The sequence below is a fragment of the Pygocentrus nattereri genome, chromosome 10 (genome assembly GCF_015220715.1).
Source record: "Pygocentrus nattereri isolate fPygNat1 chromosome 10, fPygNat1.pri, whole genome shotgun sequence".
NCBI classification, from domain to species: domain Eukaryota; kingdom Metazoa; phylum Chordata; class Actinopteri; order Characiformes; family Serrasalmidae; genus Pygocentrus; species Pygocentrus nattereri.
The window spans coordinates 20,047,877-20,068,955 of NC_051220.1; the positions used below are offsets into that span (position 1 = coordinate 20,047,877).

The following is a 21,079-nucleotide window of genomic DNA, read 5'->3' on the forward strand; positions in this document are numbered from 1 at the left end:
GCGTGTGTGTGTGTGTATGTAATATATATATATATATATGTATATATATATATATATATATACATATACATATACACACAATATATAATATATGCATTGTGCTGTCATTTCAGTCAAAAACTCTCATCTCTCTTCCCTGTTTCTCTGCAGAGGAACGCTCTGACCCACAAGATCTGCCTGGGTGAGTCGACTGTCATTGAAGACGGCTTTGACAGAGACAGTTCTGCTATGGAATGGGCTGGGGGTGGCGGTGGCGGTGGAGGAGCTACGTTCATTTTTCGGGTAAAGCTTTCCATTTCTTCCTTTCCCCCTCTTCTCTTCTCACGAACACATCCCTTCAACCAAGTGACACTGCCTAAAGGAAAGCATGTGGATAGCAGTCTCTGCCTCATTGTTCATGTCTAGACATGCATTTTTTAGACATGCTGAAAGTATTTGGAGCCATTTGAACTGGGCCACAGATGGAAGTGGGGTTAGTCTGGGACGATAACAGTGGTTTGAGTTTTTCTTTGAGGTGACTTTTTTCTTTTTCTTTTTTTTTTTTTGGGATGTCCGGGTGCAGTTGGAGGATGGGGAGCCAGTGCCTCTGCTGATAGCAGCTGGTGGGGGTGGGAAAGCATACCTGGAGGACCCCGAGAGCAGTTTGGACCAGATACCTCTGGAGCAGTATGAGAATGACACTGTGGCAGCTGGAGTCAACGGCCGTACCGGAGCAGCAGGTCTTCGTTTACTGCACCTCACTTTTATCCCTTCTACGCAAGATAGGACTGTCAGTTATGTTAGCTAATGATTCATTGTTTAGGTCAAAAAATAGCCTTATCTGAATAATATACACTTCTCATAACCTTTCAAAGATTCCAAAATTAAAAAAAAAAACTATGAAGTGTTTATTTTTTTTCTTAAAAACACAAGAAAACAAAAGACCATGCGTCAAAAAATGTTTTAAAAATATTGAGAAAATTAGTTTAAAAAAAAAAAGCGTTATCATCATGTGAACTAACACATTATCATTGGATTTGTTTAAACCTTGAATTTGCATGTGTTTCATGTCCTGATCATATCTAGATATACTTTGGCTGTATTTCATTTACACTAAGATGTGACCAGATGAAAACACATTTCACTTTTCCACATAAAAGCACATCGATACATACATTCTTTCCATATTTACTTTATATTTATGGTTTTCTTTTCCTCCTTGTTATATAAAACAGACAGATTTTACTTGGGTGCATGGATCAGAGGGTAAAAAGGCTCTTGGTTTTGGGATAACTCCAGCCTTGTGTATCAGTTGTTTAGTAGTTTATGCTCTCACCTGCCAGTCAGCACTTGGCTTATGAATTTCTGCTTTTGTTATTGTGTAAGGATATGGAAGACGATTTGTCTCTTATTCATCTTTGACTGCCTCTGAATGTGGTTAGAATGACCCAGTCAAAATCCGATCACAGTGCTCCCTGGATGTGTTCACACTTGGCATTTCATGCGGCCAAATGAAATCCAAATGTGATCACTGAAAACACTTTTGGACGCAGGATTTAAACAGCCGCATTGTGAGTTCATTGAGAAAACACTGACAAAAACCAACTGATCATCTTCAAATAGAATAAAACAGTCCTTTCTCTACATGGTTGTAGAGAATCTGGTTGAGGATCTACCTGATCTTACCGTCATGGCTTAACTTCAATTATTTCTCTGTTGATGTTTTATTGATTCCAAAATTCAAACATCCCCTGAGGGCAGATCGAAATGTTATTATTACTGTCATGCCTCTTTCTGGCTCTGTAGTCAGTTACTCTGCGGACACTGATCCTTTCCCAGACGCCAACTCCCACAATCCATGTGAGGCATATTGTACCTCCATCAGCCAGTCAGCAGTCACTGTCCAGGTCCTGGTCACCTGAATTCTAACCGGCCGCTCATGACTGTCATCAACTTCACGCTTATAAAGACGGGCTCTTTCTGTTTATTCAGGGCAAAGTACTGCCACTGTTGTTCTAGTATATACTGAGTGGTGCTACTCTTTGACCTGGCTTGTTTTTTGACCACGGTTTCTGTTTTTGTCTATCTTGGCTTAGTCTGCTTATTGTCTTGTTTTGCCTCTCAGTTTTTGACGTTTGGTTCTACACCATCTCTTTGATCATCTGGTCTCTCATGATCGTGCTTGATTGAGACTCGTTACATTAAAGCCTCTCTCTTTTTATTTTATTTATTTATTTATTTTATTTTTCTTATTTTTTTAAAACCACAAGCACCTGCTCTGTTTTGCCACATTACAATTACAGTTTTCATTTAATAGTAAAAAAGGATTTATGTTCTTTGGTTTTTATTCAGCTGACTTTAGGTCATTCTGAATAAATTTCAGAGAAAAGGGGGCAGAGAATAACCTCACCATCATTTGCTTCCAAGAGTTATAATGCAAAGTTGGGCTAAGACAATAATATAATAATAATTAATCATATTTTTTGACCAGTTTATTGCCACATTATCACATTTATTAATGTGATATTTCACAACATATCACAGTGTACTCCAGTTAGCTGTCCTGACTTCAAACATTATGACATTTGTCATGACAAATAGGTGACATGTCCTTGTTACAAATAATGATATTACAGTGCAAAATAAAAGCTTTCTATTGCAGCTTTCTCTCTATCTTGGTTAAGGATTCTTTGACTACCTCAGTCTTTGAACAATTCTAATTCAGTACCTTTTGCACAACTTGTTCTCTAACAAGGAGCTTAATGGCAAGGTGGTGGTGGTGGTGTTACAGTGTGGGCAGGTGTGTCTAGTGAATACAGAACTGCCCTACACTTTGTGAAAGGTACAGTGACAAGTATAGTACTTAAATAACGTCATTAATCCAGTCATTGTGCCTCTGCATGAACAATACAGGCCTAATTGCATCTTCATGGACAACAATGCTCCAGCTCATCGAGGTCGCATTGTTAGGGAACAGCTGTTGGGGTACCTCAAATGGAGTGGCCTGCACTTTCTCCAGACCTGAATCCCATAGAAAACCTATGAGTCATAGTCGCTGTGTAGAGGCTCGTAACTCCTGTACCCCAGAACTTCAATGACCCGAGAGCAGCCCTTTAAGAAGAGTGGGGTACCATGCCTCAGCAGACAATAAGTCAACTTGTGAACAGCATGAGATGTCGTTGTCAAGCTGTAATTGATGCTCAAGGGCACACGACAAGTTATTGATACATTGACATTTTTTGTTGGGGTATATCCACCACTTGTTGGCTTTTGTTTCGATAAATTGTTTGAGATGAGGAAATCACCATTGCATGCCTCTACTTAAATGCCCTATTTTCATGAAATATCACTATCAAATTTCAGCCGTAAGCCAAATGTCCCTAACTTTTTGTGAGTAGTGTGTGTGTGTGTGTGTGTGTGTGTGTATAATTTACTGAATATTTGTTTTTAATGTAGTTTGTAAACATTGTTAAAGTTTCAAAATGTACCATATATGGAAACTACAGAAAGAAAATCCTTCTGTCAGAAAAGAATCCTTTATGAATTAATTGTTTTTGTGATATCATGAAAACCAACATATTTACATGTACACACTTATTCAGTCTAGGGCAGTTTAGCCCTTCCATTCACTTTGAAGTTGTAAGTAGTGTTCAAATGAGACCCAGTGGAGAGCAGCCATTCAGAGCAAAGGGCATTTACATGTGTTTTAGTATTAAAGACACAATCTGTTGAATTCTAAGAGATGAGAGTTTGGAAAATGGTCTTGACTTGAAGGTGTGGTTCCTGTAATAAAACTGAGTGAATTTATTTATTCTGGTTCTGTGGTCAAAAATATATTTATACTCCTGTGCAAGTGCTTGTAAACCACTGAGCCGCACCACAATTCTAAGCAATTGTGAGATTTTATTTTCTTGGTTGACCGGTGAAATGCCAGACTTTTTTGGCTGTTTGTCAAGATTGTCATTCTTTTTGGTGTGATACTTTTTTCATGTTTGAGAGTCTTTTGTGCCCAAGAGCTTAGAAAACAACCCAGGCCGTTTTATGTGCATTTTTGAAACAATCCATTAGGTACTAAACAGACATTTTCATATTACAGAGCTTTTTCTGGTGTGGTTCTGACATTAGAATCAAATTCTCTTTTGACAGTCACTCAGTAATGAGATGTTCTATGGGTTAAATGTCTGACAGACGCTTTTATGCTTCTAATAACGTGAACGCTTTTCATTAATTGACTTCTGTCAGGACAAAAAGATAAAAAATGACCGTAAGACATGAGACAGAAGGGACGATGCATCAATCTGATGATTAGGGAGGTTTGCACGTGTGCTTTTTATCTTGTTCAGGACCGAGAGAATTTGTTGGGGGCTGACAGGAACATTGTAGACATAGTTGACCAGAGCTTTTTTTAAAATAGCAGCAGTTGAGTGGAACCTATCTGCAGTTAGGGTAAACAAATATTCAGGCACTTTTTTTGTTATTTAATATACTTCCAGTGCATATATACCCTTTAAATTTACACACAATGTCTTTTTGACATTGAAGTTATATATATATATATATATATATATATATATATATATATATATATATATATAATTTATAAAAATTAAATGGATAAGAAAAAAATCAGAAACCACACATTAATAACATTAGTGCTTTATTGCAAGCTTTGAGATGGATACTGTAAGAAATATTTCACATTCCTCTCTGCAAACCATCTTCAGTTACATAGTGTAATGAGTTCCCTCTGATGGATTCCTAAATTCAAAATCATACTTAAATTGATGTCATCATGGAGGAGCGGAAGAGGATTCCATTCGCAACCTGTGCAGCTCTGGTGAATTCCATGCCCAAGAGGCAGTGCTAGATAATAATGGTGGTAACACAAAACACTGACATTTTGAGCACAGTTTGGACATGTTCACTGTGAGGTGTATTATTTTCAGAGGACAGTAAATCTATACTGCTATAAAAGCTGTACACTGACTACTTTGTTATATTTTATTTCTATAGTGTTGTCCCCTGAAAAGATATAATAAAAGGTTTGCAGAAATGTGAGGGAACTCAATTTTGTAAGATACTGTGTGTGTGTGTGTGTGTGTGTGTGTGTGTGTGTGTGTGTGTGTGTGTGTGTGTGTGTGTGTGTGTGTGTGTGTGTGTGCGTATGTATGTGTATATATATGATGTATACATAGGAACTATATAACTAAAAACAAGTTTCCATTCACTGTGTATGCGTATGTTGTGTGCAGGAGGGGGAGGTGGTTGGAGGGACACTACTACACACCTCTGGGCAGGAAAATCTCTGTTTGAAGGGCCAGAAGGGGGCTCTTCTTGCCCTCAGGCCCTGTCTAAACTTGGCTGGGCTACTTTTGGAGGATTTGGGGGAGGAGGAGGCGCGTGTACTGCTGGAGGCGGTGGAGGAGGATACCGAGGTTAGTGTGCTGATGGAAACACCAGGGTGCAGTCATGGAAGGCTTGCAAAATGTAGAAAATAACCTAGGAGTTGTAAAAAGTTATTTTGGTACAGTTACTAAGCTAGCTAACCCACTAACCATGAACCATGAAAAAACAGGAAAAAAATATCAGATATGTATTTGTGACAGCATAGTGCTGCACCTGTAGCACCATTATATAGATAACTCTTATGTGACTTGTGTGCAGCTGTGCTTAGCCAAGGAGCTAGATATCCATATATAAATTAAACTTTTGCCTTGCTCAAATGCATAGCTGCTTCCAAATTTACACAAAATGAATTAAACACCAACTTGTTCAGCCTTGAAAATAACTGTAATGACATGGTGGAGAGAAACTGACATCATTCCAGCTTTTAGATGAGCTCAAGTTCAAACACTGACACACTTCTATTTATTCAGAAATTATAATTTGTTGTTATCTTTAGCAGAATGCATCAAGTATAAGGTCCACCTTATCACATAAATCACAGAGAAAAAACTTTTTTATGAAGGTGTTTGCATAAGCAATGTAATTTACTGTTACACCTGACAATAGTAGGTTTATTGTATTGTATACAATAGTTTATTGTATTGTATTTCATTGCATTGAATGGCACAGAGTTCTGCGTTCAACTCTTCCTTTTCTCTCGGTGTCTGCAGTGACATTTTGTTTCTAGCAGTATCTGAGCTCAGGACTCTTTTCTCTAAGCTATTGGTAACTAGCAAAGATACTTTCTCTAGATTGACAAAGCACTTCTTGTAAGTCGCTCTGGATAAGAGCGTCTGCTAAATGCTGTAAATGTAAATGTAACGGAAAGCCTTTGACAGCTTTTTGTATGAAATATGTGACCCTGTCACATTCCCCTTTGCTCATCTTTAATATGATGGAGTTGCATTATAAAAAGATGAATTGCTTACTGAGGAGGAAAAATCTGCTTTTTAGTAAGAGCAGTAACAGAGCCAAAGCAATAGCGCTGTTGTTTTGCAACTTTTAGCATAACACAGTTTTGCATGCAAAATGTATTCGTTACGGAAGTCTGATGTGATATTACATTGAAATTCCAAGGTAATTTTGTTTGTACATTTTTTTCCTAAAAATGCTAGTGTGTGGCTACGGCTTTGAGATGTGATTAAAAATGTACAGACACACTGTATTCTTTTATAAAGTTGTTTATTGTATCACTGTATTAATGCACCATAATTACTTGCACAGAAAACATATGTGCTTGTATAAAAAGCTTTTATAGTCTGTCACATAAAAGATACTCCAAAGCTGATTGAGTTTTTGTGCTTGAAGTCAACAAAGAACATGATGGCATCTTTTTTTAACACCATTGAAGCTGTTATAGGTCACATCCATTAGTGAATAGACAGTTACCCCCACAAACATCTATGTGCCATCTCAAAGACAGATGAAAGAAGGCCTTTTGAAAAAGGCCTCCCTTTTTATATATTAGGTTACCCCTGTTTCAGATGCACTATTTACTACCCACTGAAGAAAATGAATCACTCACTGTACATAATTCAAATGTCTATATCAGGGTGCCCACGCCTTTTTATCCTAATGGGCCAAAGTGCAATGATACAGGTGGGCCGAGGGCCAAAAACACAAAACAATAGCCAATTACAGAAGGTAGATAGATTTTAAATCAGGTTTTTATAGCCATGTACAATAATTTACACACCTCTGGTCAAATTGCATGTTTTTTTTTTTGCTTTTATAAGTGAAAGTAAGTTTACTCATCCTCTAGAGAACACACTTAAATATGTCATTTTGCTCATTTTAGTATACATTTTCGATTTATTTGCTAAATTTTTGCTTTATTTTTTCCCAATATATTAATTAATTTACCATAATTGTGCATTAAAATGTTCAGAGGTCTGTTCTCTGTTGAAGATTGAAACTTATTTTCACTTGGAAAGTCAACAAAATGTCAATTGACCAAGGATTTCAAATACTTTAAAAATACAATTTCAAACGCAAAGTAAGAATAGAATATTTTGTATGTGGTATATAATACCTTTGTGGGTGAGGAGGTAGTGTTAGGGTAACCTTCTAGTGGGGCCTATAGTATGGTGACTTTTTTCATATTTCTCTTTAGGTGGTGATGTGTCCCAAACTGATGACATCACAGCAGACGGGCAGGATGGCATTTCTTTTGTCCACCCTTCAGGAGAGATATTTCTGCAGCCGTTGGCAGGTGAGAGATTCACAGCACTATTCAGATGGGTTTATGGGGTAATGCTAGTTTACCACAGAATGTTTGGAATGTTTATGACTAATTTGCACAGGGTACAAAAACTCAGTACAAAGCACAGAGACGGGAGTGGCTACTCGAGGTATGCACTTTACTCCTCACAAGAGTAGAAAATTTTCATTTAGTCATTATTTTGTTTACCTTAATTATCTACCTAACTGTCTTAAAGCCCTTGTCTTCTCATGTCCATTATTTTTTCTGTTATCTGTAATTTTTGTGATGTTTTTACAGTGAACTGACAGACAAAGAATGATATTGGTCCTTCTGCTGACTTTTTTCTGCTGTTTTCTTTAGTTTGATTTGTGTTGGGTGGGACTTTTAGTGTCAACCACTAAAAGGGCCACATTAAAAATCCCAGCTGTGTTTTTATTTCATTTATATTTAACATTTTGCCATGAATATGGCACAAACTGGCTATTCAAAATATGCCAAAACTGCAACAGCAAAATAGGCAATGAATATTTGAACTATTCTAACTATCAGTAATTTTAAATAAAAATACTTTTTTATATACAAAATGATATATAAGCTACAGATAACTGTTAAACCCTTTTAAATGTCCTCAGGAGTTATGTTTTAAAAACTGCCTATTTGTTTGAACTAGACTCCAAGTGCCTTCTGAACATGTAGTGGGCTTGGAATCTTTGGAGCATTTTATCTACGATTAACTTGTATGAATTTATATATATTGAAACACAGGAGGCATGGCCATGCAGAGCAGCCATGCAAGGAGGCTCTCAGAAGTGCTGCGCTCACAGTCTGAGAGAATTTAATCTATGAAGAAGTTGTTGTTGCTGGCTTGATGAGGTGCACATGTGTTTTTGTGCTATGCTGTGCTGGTCTGGGGGTATTTGGTGTACGGTTAGTGCTTAGGTAAGAGTGCATGTCTAGGAGTGACTGCTAGCTTGGCCATGACAGCAATGCTGAGTGGTGCTTCACCCTTGATGTCTGTTTAATAAAAGAGCATTCGCCTTTAAAGCATAATGATTCCTGCATCTTCATATTAATACTATTGTTATTGTTATATTTATATTATACTTTAATTGTTTGTTATGTATCTAGTAGTAAAACGTTTCCTTTAACCAATAGAGAGCAACAGAAGCACATCACACGCCCTGTTAGTGATTCAATAAAAGACATGGGAATCTTGTGGTGTGTAATAAAAAGCCTCATGCAACTTGTTGAAATTGAGAAGAGTCTCTGGACTCTGTTGTCTCCACACTTTGTCTGAGAGGCTTGAGGAGATGAGTGGTTAGCTGTGTTGTACACGCTGCAGTGTATGAAGTCAGTGTAGATTATAATAATAATAGTAATAAGAATCTCAGCAGGCCATAAAAACCTTTGTCGTTTTTCTTTAGGAATTACGTTTGGTGAGCTTAACCTCTATCTGCTGGAAACCAAGTGGCCATTCTGCCAGCTGAATGAAAGTCTACTCCAATTTTCCAATTAACAAATTGAACTGAAATATGTTCCCTCATAACTCTATTATCAGATTAACTAAGCCACTGTTGGCTCTCTGTTTTACATATTGTGTTGAGCGTCTCGTGAAAAATTCACACACACAAGCGCACACACACACTCCTCCAAAACAAGCAGAAATGTCTGTGGTTGCTGTGAAAAGAGGTTAAAATTTGGAATATGTTTTCTCAGACATACATATGAATGTGCTGAGCCATTTTCAGTGTTAAAGGAATATTTCAGGAAAAATGACACTACTTCCCACTTACATTAGATGTAGTTGATCAGCTAAGACATGTTTGGTTTTCAAATGTTTCTGCTTTAGTTTAGTGCTGGTGCTACAAGGCTGACTTCCTTCTACCCAGACAAAATGGATCTAGGTCTTAAATACATTTCAGTTCATCTTATTGTACAGCCTGTCAATGTAGTTTAGAGCATAGTATGGCTTCCTGTGATCTGTACCAATGAACAGAATTTCGCCAAACATTGCGGTCGGTCAGCTCATTTAGACAGCAGGTGTTGTGCTGAATTGTGACTTTTCATGTGCATGCAAGTCATTCTGGCATATGGACTCCACAGATGTCTGTTTTTTTTTCTTTCTTTTTTTTTTTTTTACAAATTTTACTAACTGAAGATATGTTTATAAATAGAAACCAGAGAAATGCAAGCTAGAGTCTGCATGTCTGTATAAAATGCATGAATGTGAAGGAGAGTGAGATTCTGCAGTAGAGTCAGAATTCAGCAAAACACCTGTGTCTAAAATGATTAACCATAGCGTTTAGAAAATTTGTTCATTTCTATAGTTCACGGTAAGTCATATTGTGTCTTCTGTGGAACAGGCATGATGTAAGAACATGTCATATTGAATAAGTAGTACTCTAACAGCTGCTCTTTGCACATGCAGTAACCTGTCACGTCACTTTCAGTAATTCAGTAGGGCATTTACTGTAATAATGTAGACAAGAGAAAACAAAAGCATGAATGAACTTCCTCTTTTGCAGATTTAAATTATTTTAAGCTTTTATTTTTTTACGTTTTTTTTGTGGCTGAAGAAATAAGTCTTAATAAACTTGACATTTTGATAAACACAGAAACCAACTGTGGTAAACCCTAGAAGTTGCAGTACTAAAGGATATGAAATTTGGTCAGTGTAATTTGGTCAATTGTTTTCCGTTGTTTCCTTCTAAAATAATTTTCAAAAATAAAGTACATGACATATCACAATTCTAAAATGCTTACATTTTCAGTGAATCTTTAAAAAAGCAGTTATGTGAGGTGTTACCACCATCCAACTATGTATGCACATTAGGTAAATTATTAAAAATGGTCATTTAGTTATGTACAATTCAAAATAAAATAGGTTGTCATGATTTTATGTTTCGAACTTGCAAAACAATTTAGAATGTTGCAAAACATAGCAGCTTTAAAAGGATTAAATTAATTGCAAATTAATTTTTATCCATAAATTCTGAATTCCTCAGATGCTACATGGCACTACCATGAACAAAGGACTCTTGTATGCTTTTAAGAAAGAGTGGGCAGAGTATTGCATCATAAAGAAGACCCCAAGGGACCTTCATAGTTCAAAGCAAAGGTCAAAAACCTTTTCACAAATAATGAGAAAATTGTCACTTTGAGTGATTAGGCACCATGTCCAAGTACAAAGATTTCAGAAGTTGTAAATAACAAGAACATCAAAACAAATGAAAATGTTAATTGACAGTTTGATCTGTGGACTTTTATTGCTCATTTAAATGAGAATCAAATGAAAAATATTTAATATCAGATTTGCTTTTGTTGTCACTGATGACTTCTAAAGGTTAGACACATACTATGCTACTCAGTCAGTTTATGGTACCTGAGCGTTCACACTTTGATAAGAAAATATGTTTCAGGTCAGTTCTGTAATAAATGCAGTGTTACCTGCAGGTTCTTTAGCAGGAACCCCAAGAAAAGACAAACACCACAACAGCAGCCCAAAAACAGACACTTTGTAGTATCATGAAATGATGTGTATTTAAATCAAGTTAGTTCACTCCTTCAGGAAAACATCATTCAGCATCCACCTCAGCTTCTGACACACATCTGCCATCAGAGCTGCCCTTCACTTTCGCTCTCACACACTCTGCACTTTGTCCAGCTGTTTCTCCTCTCACGCTCTCATTAATCACACTTTGCCTCATATCAGCTCAGGTTCACTGCTCCCTGTGTTTCAGGAAATTGTGAAGCCATTTCACAATATAATTTACAACTCTCTTCTGTTTTCATTGAGGAACTTATATATACAGACTCTAGTCTGTTTATCACACCTCAGAAAGCTGGAAAGCTTTTTGGGGTTCATTGAAAAGTCTGTGCAACATGCACTTCTTGTTATGTAAGACCTCAGATTATGTCATCCTGAATATTCAAGCTTATCATAGATGCAGATCTGATTTACTGTAAATTTCATATGATTAGGCAATAAACTGTCCATATTGAGCCATTTTCTTTTCCTTTTTTGTTTTTCCCTGAAATGTAGTTTTTGGTTTTATGTACCAAAGACAGCTATTTTTTACAAAGCTATTTTACAAGCTCCCTTTGTCCCTTAGATTTAAACAAGGTCTTTTTAAGATTGTATTGTGCCTCATTCAGTCTGGGCTGATACACTCCTTAAAACTTCAGCATGAATGAGCAGGGCCAAACTGCTGTAGGCTGAATAGATAATAAATATGTGTAAATTTGTTCACTTTCAAGACATTACAGAAACAGTAAATTCAAAAAGGGCTGTTTTTGCAGGATCATTTCCGTATGTGGATTGTATGTTATCCCACTAGTGCATGTGCACTCATGTCCTTGTCTTAATGTTTATGTAACAGAGAAGCAATCCAACCATGTTTTGTTATACTGTACTCCCAAATCCATATAATGACACTAAACTGAATCAAATGGAATTGATAGAGGTACATTAGACTCGAATATTAAAAAAAAACAATCACATTTCCTTTCAGTGGCCCCTTTACTAAATCCATCAGTTTTCAACATATAAAGTCTTTGAGAAGAGTAGGAGATGTTTCTATATTTGTTATGTAGATATGTTTCTCTTTGCTGTCTGCAGCCATGGAAAGTCATGGGGAAGCTGAAATTGAAGTGCACCTGAACTGCAGCCACTGTCAGACTCAGAGCTGTAAACGAGATGAAGACAGCAGACTGATTCTCTGCCTGTGTCACAATGAGGAAGTGCTCGCGCCAGACAACATCACATGCATAGGTAGCTAAATAAATTATTCTTCAAAAGCAATGCTGATTTTTATTCCATATATTAGCTGCATGTTTTTTATGTAATTCCTATCATGATTGCCACTATATATTGTGATTTTGAAATGTAATAGATGATGAAAATGAATATAGTCATTGTTGCAGTTTTTTTACAATTAGTATCTTATACGTGTAACACATTTAAAAAATATATACCCCACAGCACAATGAAAACACGGTACTACTAACCGAAACATTTGGCAGGCTAGTATTGTCCTTATAAAGTAAGAAGAACGGGTCATACAGCTAACCAGGGCTAGATTGGGAACCGAATTCTGCACTGAACTTTCGTCTAGACCATACCACTACAACTTAACTGAATCAGCCCCCCCCCCCCCCCCCCCCACCACCACCACCACCACCACCACCACCACCACCACCACCACCACACCCCCAAAAAACGTGATGCCATTGTGACTGAACTGACCCCTTTGACCCATCTGAAGTGCACTATTCCAGGCTTGCTAAATTAAGTTTATCCCAATAAGTTTACTCTCTGCCTGTTGGATGGGTTTTACAAGTGGATTCGTTCTTCTTCATCAAGCTCAATAGGTGTGTTAAATCTATTTTGTCCAGAGCAAAACAACAGAGTAAAAATGGAAACCCTCACAAAGTAAAACTCTACACAAACATAACGTGGCATAGTTGGCAAAAGGGAATGCTTTTGTGATGCTTCATGCACATGGGACAACAAAACAATACAAATCAAGTCAAGAGGCTTTTATTGTTATTCCATCTATGTACAAGTACACAGTGGAGTGAAATTACGTTCTTCCAGGAACAAAAAGGACAAAGTGCAAACATGCAGACATAATGTGCAGCAGTTACTGAGGTAAGAAAACAGCGTAAACACAGTGCGTAATACCACTGCTATACGTGGCCACGCAAAGACTACACTGATTAATGTGGGAGCAACTGCAAGCTCTGTTTGTGGGTCACTGTTTTTGGGCTCATTACAGTACAACATTCATATCAGTCATACCGGTATTCACTGTTATACTGGTATACCTCCCAGCTCTACTCAGGAGTTATTGGAATCTTTGCTAACAGTTCTCATTTAGTGTCAGTTATATACATACATGCTTTACTGTTTGTCTCTCTTTCTCTCTGTGTGCACTGATCCCCCAGTGGAAACACAGGGTTCTGTGGCTGAGGGACACCCGTCCCTGTCTCTCATCCTGGCCGTGGTAGCATCTGCTGTGGTGATGGGCATCGTGCTGACCTGTGCCAGCCTCACACTCAGTAAGAGACTCTTCCAGTTCTGCCTCAACTCCACCTTCCAGCGACTCTGACACCCTACACCTCCCCACATCCACTCTCCCCACACTGTACATAATCACTCCCACTACATCAGGGCTCCTCAGAGGGACTGAGATATGCAGGGAAAGAGAGAATTTTAAGTCGATTTCACACCAAAAATGATGTGCTGCACGTGGTACACTTTAACCACTCTGCAACGCTTGTAATTTCACACTGGACGCAACACATGCGCTGGGAGGCGGAAGTGGTTTTCATTTGTGCTGCGTTTTCATGTATTCCAAATGTTTTTATTGTCAATTTATTACTTAACACTCTGGGGTCTAAGAGTATTTTCTTGATTTTTGCACATCTTGAATGTGCCTTTAAAAGCCCTTGTATATAAGATGATGTCCATATATTTAATGTCAGAATGCCTTGTTATCTTCGTTGCTACAAGAAATGCTGCATTAACTTGAGCAGATGTAAACATTTTTGAACATCATTGAAGAGCTTCTGACATGATGGATAAGCCTTTAGTGATTTCATAGGTGTCCAATAGTCAATTTCACACAAACTGTAGACCAATTACACATGGTGAGAGGCAGATGATGTGTGTCTTAGCTCTTTTAATAGACTTGTAATAGAGGTCTCCTGCAGACCCACCAGAATATCTTGCAGCACATTTGTATTTGTGAATAGACTATGCCAGATAGTGGATGTCAGTTCGCCTTGATGGAACTGTGTGGACAGGATCAGGGCAAAATGTTTGGGTTGCAGGTGGGTGTGGGAGAAATGTTTTTGATTTTGGGGGCAGGTGGGGGCAGGACTGAAAAACACAGTCTTGCATAGACCTTACCTTGTAACTTTGGATGTGAGTCACATATGATCTTGTGATAAGATGAAATGGAAAGGGCAGACTCTACAGATTTAGAAAATGTTTCAGTGCTGTATTGTCACAAAGGTAAAGAAACATATATAAAAATATCAAATTTAATGTGCGAGCAAGTTTCTGGACCCCAGAGGGTTAAATGAACTTAATGTGGATAACATTACAAATAGCGGTCATTCTTCAGAATTAGACCTAAAGCATATACACTATATTTCCAAAAGTATTCAGTCACCCATCCTAATCATTGAATTCAGGTGTTCCAATCATTTCCATGGCCACAGGTGTATAAATCCCAGCACCTAGGCATGCAGACAGTTTCTACAAACATGTGTGAAATAATGAGTCACTACTCACGTTTACATGCAGCCTAATAATCTGTTAGTAATCCAACTAATAGCTCGATTGGAATAGAATACGTCCATGTAATCACCTCGATTGGTATAGTCTAGTTTGATTGAGGCCATTCGGAATACAATTTCAATCTGATTGAACGAGGTAGGTAAACCTCTAAATAATCTGGTAAATAGAAGAATAATAGCCATGTAAATGCCTGAATCTGATTACATTCCAATCAGAATGTGTGAGTACGTTCTGCGCATGTGCATCACGTTATAACGTTCAACATGGCGGGAGCAGAAACTGGTCTGCAGAGGAGACGAAGTTTATGCTCTGATCTTTAAAAGACAGCTGTGGGACGGACATACAGTACGGCAACTGGAAACTCATCTTACTCTGACTGGACCTCATGTTATGTTCGCTGTCATGGTAACTCCTCATTTTGCATAGGATTACTTACAGTGAGCATGTAAACAAAGATTTTCCATCAGATTGTTGAATAGAGTGTGCATATAAACACCTCAGTCTGAATCAGAATTGTATTCAGTCGGATTGGCAAAAATCTTTGCATGTAAACATAGCCACTCTAAGGAGCTCAGTGAATTCCAGCATGGTACCGTGATAGGATGCCACCTATGCAAGTCCAGTCGTGAAATTTCCTCACTACTAAATATTCCACAGTCAACTGTGAGTGTTGTTCTAACAAAGTGGAAGTGATTGGTATTGACAGCAACTCAACCACTTTACGGCCATGTAAAATGACAGAGCAGGTTTAGCGATTGCTGAGGCGCATAGGGCGCAGAGGTCAATCGCAGAGCTTCATGGAATGGGTTTCCATGGCTGAGCAGCTGCATCCAAGCCTTACATCACCAAGCGCTATGCAAAGCATTGAATGTAGTGGTGTGAAGCTTTTGGACAATTTCATGCTCCCCACTTTGTGGGAACAGATTGGGGATGCCCCCTTCCTGTTCCAACATGACTGCACACCAGTGCACAAAGCACAGAGGTCCATGAAGACATGGATGAGCGAGTTTGGTGTGGAAGAACTTGACTGGCCTTCACTTCACTTTTGGGATGAATTAGAGCGGAGACTGTGAGCCAGGCCTTCTCGTCCAACATCAGGTTCTGACCTCACAAATGCGCTTCTGGAAGAATGGTCAAAAATTCCCATAAACACACGCCTAAACCTTGTGGAAAGCCTTTCCAGAAGAGTTGAAGCTGTTATAGCTGCAAAGGGTGGCCGACATTATATTAAACCCTATGGATTAAGAATGGGATGTCACTCAATTTCATATGCGTGTGAAGGCAGACAAGTGAATATTTTTGGAAATAGTGTGTTTGTGCTTCACACGTTATTGTCACTTTGCTGCAGGACACCTGTGGCTGATATGAAAGACACTGATTAACATAGGATCAAATCGGCACAGTGTGGCACATCATAATGGTGCGGTTACCGTGTCTGGTGTGAAATGGGCTTTAAAGGAATTAGATTCAGTTACAATTTTTTTTGAGCACTTGTTGGACTGGTGAGGTGAAAGAGAAGCCAAAATACTGATTTTAAAATAAATGCTATAAGACAGTAGATCATAGGTTTTGCTTCACCATCATTTATGGGTAAACATGCACCCTAAAACATAGAAGAAAGTGCTGGGCAGATTACTTACTAGTACGTTTTCAAACTATGTACTGTGTTAAACCACTCGTCAGTGTTCTCTCTAAAACATTAACTGCATATTCAATTTTAATGAATATGTTCAAATCAGGTGAAAATCAAAATCACCTAATTAAATGATCATGAGTGCTGAAATCAGTGGAATGAGCAATCCAAGATGCAAACACTTTTAATTCTGATCTATATATAAAGCTATAGAATATATATATATATATATATATATATATATATATATATATATATATATATATATATATATATATAAAGAAAATTGTCTTTCCTAATGGAACTTAGAAACAGTTCTTGAGGCATTCCAAATTTGCTTTAAAAACAAAGAAGGAAACTGTAATGCAGTATAAACTGTGATGTGAACTAATATTAAGGGTAGCCATATGAAGACAGGCCAGATTTCATAGCAAAAGTGTCATACTGATACAGAAAAAAAATCCCTCTAGCAGGTTGAGATAATAACAGAACAGTGGCAGTGTTCCTCTTTACACTTATTACACAGTATTAAAATCTGTCCCATATCTGCAAGTTTTTGGAAAATGCATTTAAAGTGTAATTATGTTTGTATAAAGAATGTATTCGAAACCCCATTGTGAAAATTGTTTGTGAGTTCAACCTAAAAAATGACATCAGTCTGTAACAAGCAATCAAACTAGTTTTAATCAGCTCAAATACCTGAAATAAAACAAAGCAAAGTAAAATATTAGTTTAGATGAACAAAAGCAATTTTTTAATCTGTTCAACATTCAGAAATGCTTCAGATCTACTTCTATTCTGTTCAGCAAAGCTCTCCTGTTTTCACACACATACTGTGATCTCTGCGTGAGTGTTAATGCAATCCAGTCAGCTTGGTTACATTTATGGTGTAATCTCTCACCCACTCCACCAAAAAACTTTTAATATTGTTCCCACTTCTGTTGTTAAATAAGTTGTTATGTATGTTGTCAAATGTATGCAAAAATGAATTGAACTGCTCTGATTTAAATCAATTACAAAACAATGCAAAAAAAGGTTTAAACAGCAAAAAACTTAATTTTCTTACCAGTTTAAAAATTCCAGTTGGTAGAAGAGCCATTTGAAAAGTGCAAATGTAAATGGGCCATGTATTGATTGGACAATGATCATATCATGGTGGTCAAATATTAACACCAAGTGTAAGCAGGAACCAAAAGTTTAGCCAGGTCATATTTTGTGTATTGACTAATCTTCATTTTCATCTTAGATCTGATTTGAATAAAGCTAACCACAGAGCTAACCTTTCATCCATGATTATTAAATACTAATTGCAAATTTTCCCAGTAACCACTCAAACATGTTTTTTTCTCAGTATAAGCCCTTTCAGTTCCATATTTACCATTCAGTATGTTTTATTTTGGCTGTGAGCCAACAAAATCTATGTGTGTTCTTTTATGATTGTTCAAATAATTGAGCATTATATCTTATCTGGTGAAGAGATATGCTTAGTACTAATCTTATTGCACATTAATACCATAAGGAATGAGTAGGGAATCAAGAACGTGACTGCTATTAACCACAAACAATTCATTATTTTGTTTAATGCTTTTTAATGCGTGAATGAACAAAAGGCCAGATTATTTCCAGACTGTATTTAGTCTCATCAAAGAGCTACTGTATCAATGTTGGCTGACCAATATCCTTATTATTGCTGCTATTTAACTATTTTTTATTATTATTCAACAACAAATCACAGGCTTTAAAAAGTCATTTCCAGTATAGGATGGTGAGGGAATGTGTTGGGTGTCTATGCACTGTCCCCATGAATGTGAGCATCTTGTGAAATGGACAGGGGTTATGTAAGATTTGACTTTGCTTTGGTGCATGCAATGATTGACAGTTCTTCTCCTCTAGTTCATTCAGTTGCCTTTCACCATCAATCAATCACTGCCTTGTATTCTGACTTGAAATTTGCTCAGTGAAAGGTACGTTCTACCAAATATTCATAAATCTGCAACAGCGTATGTAACAATGCTGGGGCTTAAGAGAAGGCTGGGGTTGGTTGGCACAGTTTCCATTTTCTGTGATTTATATCTGGTGTGCCATACATTAGGATTTCCCAAGTAATAGCAAATGAAAGCTTAAGATCTCAGTACAAAAATACACGTATTGAATGTGACTCAATACGTGAAGTGCACAGCGTCATGTTGGCATATATCATGGTGAATTTTGGAGAGGGCTTGTCCCTCATACAAAAACAACACATTAATTGTTAGAGCTATAAATTCAAAACAAAACTGAAAACAAACATTCAGTGGCATATCTGAGCAAATCGTCTTTTTGAAACAAATATTTTGTATGCCTTGAATAATTTCCTGATAAAACAGAGAGTTTGGGTTCTGACATTTGATTGGCTGAGCTGAAAAAGTAGAGGCATGTGTTACGTACATCACGGTTTGTACTTCTTGATGTGAAACTCGTTTTCAGTAGGAGACAAGCAGCACCCACACTTTCTGATGTCCCTGGACATCCCTGAAAAAGACGGTGTCTAAAAGGCACTGTATGGTGTTCCAAAACTTGTATACATCTTTCAGTGTTAATGGTGCTTTCACTGATGTACAAGTTACCCATTCCAATTAATTCATCCCTTCAGTGATACTCTAAAATGGAACAATGTACAAATTCAGGTTTTGCCAGAGCTGTTACTGTTGGATTCACATTTTCAACACTTTGAAAAACAGTGTTGTCTGCTAGAACTCTTTCGAAGTTTGATAACATTGTCATTTATTGCCATGTTTGCAATGGCATTTTCCTGCTCATCAATGAATATCTGTTCTTTGATGGTAAGGAATATCACTGACTACCTTTAGCCATTAGGCCAAAACAGCTACACATAAACTGTAGCTCTGGAAGCTTACAAACTTTTATATTGTATACATTGCAGCTCTTAATGCACTTCTCACATGTTTGTTCACTAGAAAATACTCACTAAAGATGCCACATTTGTGTACGATTGAACTAATATTTTGCTGAACTCTTAGACCACCCTCTCAGTGAAAGACCATGATTTATGGTCTATTATGGTAGCTCTTATCTCATCTGAGACAATAGCTCATGACCTTCTTGGCTGACAGCCACCACACATTTATAGTCCTTATCTTATTTATTGTTCAGTCATTACTCAAACTCTTTCATTCACTTCACTGTTACTGGACTCTACTGTGAACGAAATAACTCCAGAAGAGACCGCCTTGGGTAGGGCTTCAGCTGAGATGGGAATCGGCTGTGATTTCATATGTATGGACTATTGATCTCTTTCTATTTCTTTCCATTTATAACTGTTGTTTTTTTACCCTTCGCTTGATGTCCAATATAGTATTTTATAGTATAAAAGTATCCAGTTTATTTCACTGTTAGGTTTTGGAGGTAACTGTAACATTTTGTAATAGTGTAGGCAACCATTTGCAAATTCAGGTATGGAAATTCAAGGTATTTTGAAGTATAGAAAGTTTTGCTAAAGCTTGCAAGAATTAAGGCCTACACTGTACTTGACATACATTGTGAAGGTTCTTTGTTTAAAAGAGGGGTTTTGTCAACTTGATGAATAAACAACTACACTGACAAACAGGCTAATGGGCTCCTGCATTAATATTCAGAATTATGCTTAAAATTGAAGTATTTACTGTAGGAGCCATTGTAAACCTGTAACATAAAGGACACAAATACTTTAATGTCTTACATGCTTCAAATGTCCAAGGCAGAGCTGTCATAAATAGTAATACATCCAAAGTGGAAACATGAATGTGTACCATCGTTAGCTAAAACATTACTTATGAAAGGAGGGTTTCTTCATTAAACACTGATATATCATATTTGTGGCTGGAGCATATTATTGAATATCTGATCGAAACTTAAACCATTCATGAAACGACTGGAAGATAAATTGTTGGTTTGTTGAAAGCTCATTGGTTCAAGTAAAAAAAAAATATTTAATTTTAGGCAATTATTAATAGTACATGTATTTAGTCGATGAATATTTGCATTTTATCATATTGTATGTTGTAACCAATTTATAAAACAATGAGGTTGTGTTACAGTGATTTTACCACAGACAAATGATATGAGGAGTAGGCACACCAAGTCAAGTCAAGAGGCTTTATTGCCATTCCATCTATGTACACAGTGGAGTGAAATTACGTTCCTCCAGGGACAACACGGTGCAACAAGGAACACACAGTACAAAGTGTGAACATGCAGACATTGTGTGCAAGTGAAAATTAACCTAGAAACAATAAATACGACAAATTAAACAGACATTAGACACAGTAAACAGACAGGACAGTGCAGCACCAACTCAGCACACATTTCTGGACATGAGGTAGTGGAATAAGGTGCAGAGATATTTAACATGCTGTGAACTGTGAGGCACACATCAGATGACAGACGTAAACACAGCAGTTACTGAGGATAGAAGAACTTGAGTAAAACCGTGAAAACACAGTGTAGCAGCAATGTTCCAGATGTGCAAGTAGAG

At 37.3% G+C, this 21,079-nt stretch overlaps 1 protein-coding gene across 1 annotated transcript in view; it reads left to right on the plus strand.

Annotated features, from left to right (window-relative positions):
- Positions 1-21,079, plus strand: part of ltk (leukocyte receptor tyrosine kinase) — a 124,733-nt gene that overhangs the window by 86,790 nt on the left and 16,864 nt on the right. Inside the window, exons 14-19 of the mRNA XM_017713450.2 lie at positions 151-282; positions 563-719; positions 5,232-5,414; positions 7,538-7,636; positions 12,246-12,398; positions 13,574-13,687. Of these exons, the coding sequence (XP_017568939.1) occupies positions 151-282; positions 563-719; positions 5,232-5,414; positions 7,538-7,636; positions 12,246-12,398; positions 13,574-13,687 (838 nt within the window). The remainder of the gene's footprint in view (positions 1-150; positions 283-562; positions 720-5,231; positions 5,415-7,537; positions 7,637-12,245; positions 12,399-13,573; positions 13,688-21,079) is intronic.